Below are 5,103 nucleotides of genomic sequence, written 5' to 3'. Positions count from 1 at the left end.
GTTCAAGCACTACATTGCGAGAGCAACAGCGCTTCACACGTATGGTAGTCTTTTGAACTGTAGATGATTCTGTGACACTGAGATCACTCACCCTAAGCTGTTTTCCTCTGCGCAAAGGCACAATGAAGCTCCTGATTTTGGCTGCACTTGTTGGACTGTGTCTTGCCCAGCACAACCCAAACACTAAACATAATAGGACGTCTATTGTTCATCTGTTTGAGTGGCGTTGGGCAGATATAGCTGAAGAATGTGAGAGATACCTGGCACCAAATGGCTACGGAGGAGTTCAGGTATGTTTACAATTCTTATTAGCAGAATGAGAAATGTGATGTTTTGAACTGTCTAAGCTTTCAGATTAGATATGTACAGAAGGTTTTGAACTATGAAGGGTTACAAAAATGTATGATTTTACAGATCTCTCCCCCCAGTGAGAGCATTGTAGTATCCAATCCTTGGCACCCTTGGTGGCAGAGGTATCAACCAATCAGCTACAACTTGTGCTCCAGATCAGGAACTGAGGAAGAGCTAAAGGACATGATCACACGCTGTAACAATGTTGGGGTATTGTACCTCAAAAACAGCCAAATGACGATGTTAAAAATACAAATGCTTCAATGCAATTGATAATTATGCAGCATCTAATTTTGGGCTACTTTTTTCATTCTGTAGGTGAACATATATGTAGATGCAGTGATAAATCACATGTGTGGTGCCTCTGGTGGAGAGGGCACTCACTCCAGCTGTGGATCATACTTCAATGCCAAAAATGAGGACTTTCCCTCTGTTCCCTACTCATCATGGGACTTCAATGATGACAAATGTAAAACTCCCAATGAAGAGATTGAAAGCTACGGTGATATTTTCCAGGTTCCTGTTTGCAGCAGTGCTTTTAACACTTTTGTATAAAACTTTAAGACATGTTTTTGTTGTTGACTCCATCTTGTTGATTTTGTCCTGACAGGTGAGGGACTGTCGCTTGGTGAGTCTCCTGGATTTGGCTCTGGAGAAGGACTATGTTAGAGGAAAAGTAGCTGAATATCTGAACAAACTGATCGACCTTGGTGTGGCTGGATTCAGAGTCGATGCTTGTAAGCACATGTGGCCTGGTGATCTTACTAACGTCTACGGGAGACTCAAGACCCTTAATACCACTTGGTTTTCTCCAGGCACCAAGCCCTTCATTTATCAAGAGGTATCAGCATCCCATCAAAACCAGAGTTACCTAAAATGGTTGTTCAAAGCATTAACACAAATGACTGTTTTTCAGGTGATTGACCTTGGTGGGGAACCCATTAAAGCCAGTGAATATTTTGAACTGGGAAGAGTGACAGAGTTCAAATACAGCACAAAACTGGGCAAAGTCGTTCGTAAATGGGACAAAGAAAAGCTAAGCTATCTCAAGTATGCAACAGTAACCTTTATTATGACACAGCTCTGTGAAAACTTTGATGCTGATTGATCAAATGCAGCATAAATGGTCAACACTGTTGCTGTGGCCAACAATGCTTGTTTTATTACGTTAAACTAATCTACAATTGTGCTTAAAATCACGTTCCGCAAGGTTATTGAAAGAGTTGTAAACAGTGTTTTGTTTTTAGGAGCTGGGGAGAGGGCTGGGGTTTCATGCCTTCTGATAAAGCCATGGTGTTTGTGGACAATCATGATAATCAGAGAGGCCACGCCGCTGGCGGAGCTTCTGTTCTGACATTCTGGGACTCTAGGTAAAATATGTAGTCCAAGAACTATGATTATTCCTACTGAAGCTATAAGTTTTACATTGTGGATTTTGCAGGCTTTATAAGATCGCCGCAGGGATCATGTTGGCTCATCCATATGGTGTGACCAGAGTCATGTCTAGCTACCATTGGGATCGACATTTTGTCAATGGAAAGGTAAACACTTTCACATAAAATAACAATTACACTGAAGTCTTTTAGTTGGTTAAACCCACATGCTTGACATCAGTGTTGGGGAAAGTTACTTTTCAAAGTAATGCATTACAATATTGAGTTACTCCCTAAAAAAGTAACTAACGTTACATTAGTTACTTTTTATGGAAAGTCATGTGTTACTTTTCTTTTGTGTTACTTTTTAAATCTGGGCAGGGCTTGCTTGCTTGTTTTTAATATAAAAAGTTCTATTTTTGGCAAATGTAAAAGCCTTTTCACACCAAAAGCCTCAGGCCTCAGCAAAGACATTGGTTAATAAAATGGGGTTAAATGCATAAAGGATATTTGTATTATTTAACATATATTCTGAGTTGAATTTCACTGTTTTTATTCATTTTGAGGAATACTGAATCTGTTTTTTGTGAGTGAGATGAATTAATGCATGTTCACATATATTTATTTATTTAACATCTTACTCCCGATTTATCTCAACATGGAGACAGGAGAGCTTTTAAAAACTGGCGTTACTTATTTAAAAAAAGTAAGTCAGATATTTTCTTGTCAATTAAAAAGTAATGCGATACTGTACTAGTTACTTAGAAAAAGTAATAATATTACGTAACTTACGTTACTTGTAATGCATTACCCCACACTGTTTGACATTATATGAATGAATAGTGGGATATGAATAGTAGGCACACTGGGGTAAACCACTAGATAGGACAAAACCCCACCATAGCACTGTCTTAAGCATCCATGTTTCATTATATACTCTACACTACAAGTCAAAAGTTTTTGAACAGTAAGATTTGTAATGTTTTTTTTTTAAGAAGACTCCTCTGCGCAACAAGCCTGTATTTATTTGATAAAAAGTACAACAAAAACAGTAAAAATGTTAAATATTTTTACTATTTAAAATAACTGTTTTCTTTTTGAATATATTTTAAAGTGTAATTTATTCCTGTGATTTCAACACTGAATTTTTAGCATCTTTACTCCAGTGACATGATCCTTCAGAAATCATTCTAATATTCTGATTTGCTGCTCAAAAAACATTTATTATTATTTTTCAGGTTTCTTTGATGAATAAAATTCAGAAGAACAGAATTTATTATATATATATTGCTGACTCCAAGTTTTTGAATAGTATAATGTGTAAAATGTTACAAAACCTTTTTAATTCAGATAAATGCTTATCTTTAGATCTTTCTATTCATCAAAGAATCCTGAAAAAAAGTACTCAACTTTTTTAAATATTAATAATACTAAAAAAATGTTTCTTGAACAGCAAATCAGCATATTATAATGATTCTGAAGGATCATGTGACACTGAAGACTGGAGTAATGATGCAGAAAATTCAGCTTTGATCACAATGACATTTTAAATATATTCTAATAGAAAAAAACAGTTATTTAAATAGAAAAAATATTTCAAAATGTTACTGTTTTTGCTGTATTTTGGATCAAATAAATGCAAGCTTGGTGAGCAGAAGAGACTTATTTAAAAACAATTTAAAAAATCTTATACTTTAAAAAACTTTGACAGGTAGTGCTGGTGGAAATTTGGCTGATCTTTATGTGATTGCAAGTAGTAATCAAAATTGGATTCTGCAAGTTGATCTAATTATCTAGTGATCTAACTAATGAATTATCTATCTAATGATCTAACTAATGTTTTTTAAAAATGTTATAGATTTATGTAGTAAATGTGAACCATTAAAAATACATTACCAAATATATTTTGAGAGAGAGGTCTTGTTAATTCTTTGCAGTTTTGTTCAAGGTAAATAAAGCATTTTTTTTTTTTTCTGGAAAAACTGAAGAATATGTAAAATTATGCTGTTTTTTAAAAATATGGCATTACTGGTACTGAAACATAATTAAACACTGTACATTTAACTATTTTATTAAAATTAATATGGTACAAACTGAAATGTTGAACTTATTGTTTTGTATTAACCATGCTAATGAGCCTTTTACTCTGAGTGTGTCACCGCCTCATATATTTATTTAATGTTTAAACAAACAAACAAAAACTCTTTTATGATTTCTTTTTTGGCTAAATATGTTGCTCCATTAATGTTCAGTAAAAAGATATGTATTTTTCTGCAATCATGCACAATAGGACTATAGAAAAGCACATTTTCCTTACGTTGTGCCATGAGTGTGCTAAATGTTCAGAAAACCAGAACAAATAATGTTTTGGTGAAATACAACACAGGATCAGAATGACTGGATGGGTCCTCCAAGCAATGCCAATGGATCCACTAAGCCAGTACCCATCAACCCAGACTCCACCTGTGGGGACAAGTGGATATGTGAGCACAGATGGCGCCAGATCAGGTGGGTGTGAGGTTTTTTTTTTTTTTAGGTCTGCTCGACACATCTTCCTAAAGTCAGTGTTAAATCCCAGCAATTCTCTTACTTTATTCCCCACCCCAGGAATATGGTGATTTTCCGTAATGTGGTCGATGGCCAGCCCCTCTCCAACTGGTGGGACAACGGTAATAATCAGATCGCTTTTAGCCGTGGCAGCAAGGGTTTCATTGTTATCAACAATGATGATTGGTAAGAAACCTGCAACACTAATCCATGAATAATGAACATGTTATAATGTAAATTATAAACCCTTAACTGGATTTAATGAATGTCCTAGGGCAATGGATGTGACGCTGAACACTAGCCTGCCCATGGGTACGTACTGTGACGTCATCTCTGGAGACAAGAGTGGGAGCAGTTGCACAGGGAAACAGGTGTCAGTGGCTGCTGATGGACGCGCCACCTTCAGCATCAGCAACACAGACAAGGATCCATTCATTGCCATCCATGCTGATTCTAAACTGTAAAGACAGTGAGGATGTAATTATAATAAAGCAGGATGAATTAACTCAACAGTGTGGTTGAGATTTTGTTTAAAATAGTTTACAATGTTTAGATAAATCACAGTGTCTTATACAGAAATGCAATCTCCTGATTTAGTGAACAAGCATCCAAACAAGTCAGTGTACTGTTAATAATTGGTGTTCCTTCTTGACAACCCTGTTGAAAAAAACAGCGTATGTGGGTTAAGTAGGTTTTGATGCTGATTTAAGCTGCATCATTGTGAAACTTATTAAATAAATTCACTGCACACAGACTGAAGTAGTTTAAGTCTTTGGTTCTTTTAATTGTGATGATTTTGGCTCACATTTAACAAAACCCCACCAATTCACTA

The 5,103-nt window shown here is 35.7% G+C and overlaps 1 protein-coding gene across 1 annotated transcript; it reads left to right on the top strand.

Annotated features, from left to right (window-relative positions):
* Window positions 1–4,776, top strand: amy2al1 (amylase alpha 2A-like 1). The gene is made up of 10 exons (XM_051134151.1): window positions 1–290; window positions 415–561; window positions 670–867; window positions 962–1,192; window positions 1,268–1,401; window positions 1,599–1,721; window positions 1,793–1,892; window positions 4,111–4,232; window positions 4,332–4,457; window positions 4,546–4,776. The coding sequence occupies exons 1-10, from the start codon at window positions 123–125 to the stop codon at window positions 4,733–4,735; spliced, it is 1,539 nt and encodes a 512-aa protein (XP_050990108.1). The 5' UTR covers window positions 1–122; the 3' UTR covers window positions 4,736–4,776.
* Window positions 4,777–5,103: the final 327 nt, after the last annotated feature.

The sequence above is a fragment of the Labeo rohita genome, chromosome 17 (genome assembly GCF_022985175.1).
Source record: "Labeo rohita strain BAU-BD-2019 chromosome 17, IGBB_LRoh.1.0, whole genome shotgun sequence".
Taxonomy (NCBI): domain Eukaryota; kingdom Metazoa; phylum Chordata; class Actinopteri; order Cypriniformes; family Cyprinidae; genus Labeo; species Labeo rohita.
Note: the sequence above shows the minus strand (reverse complement) of the source record. Positions and strands in the feature narration are given on the sequence as shown.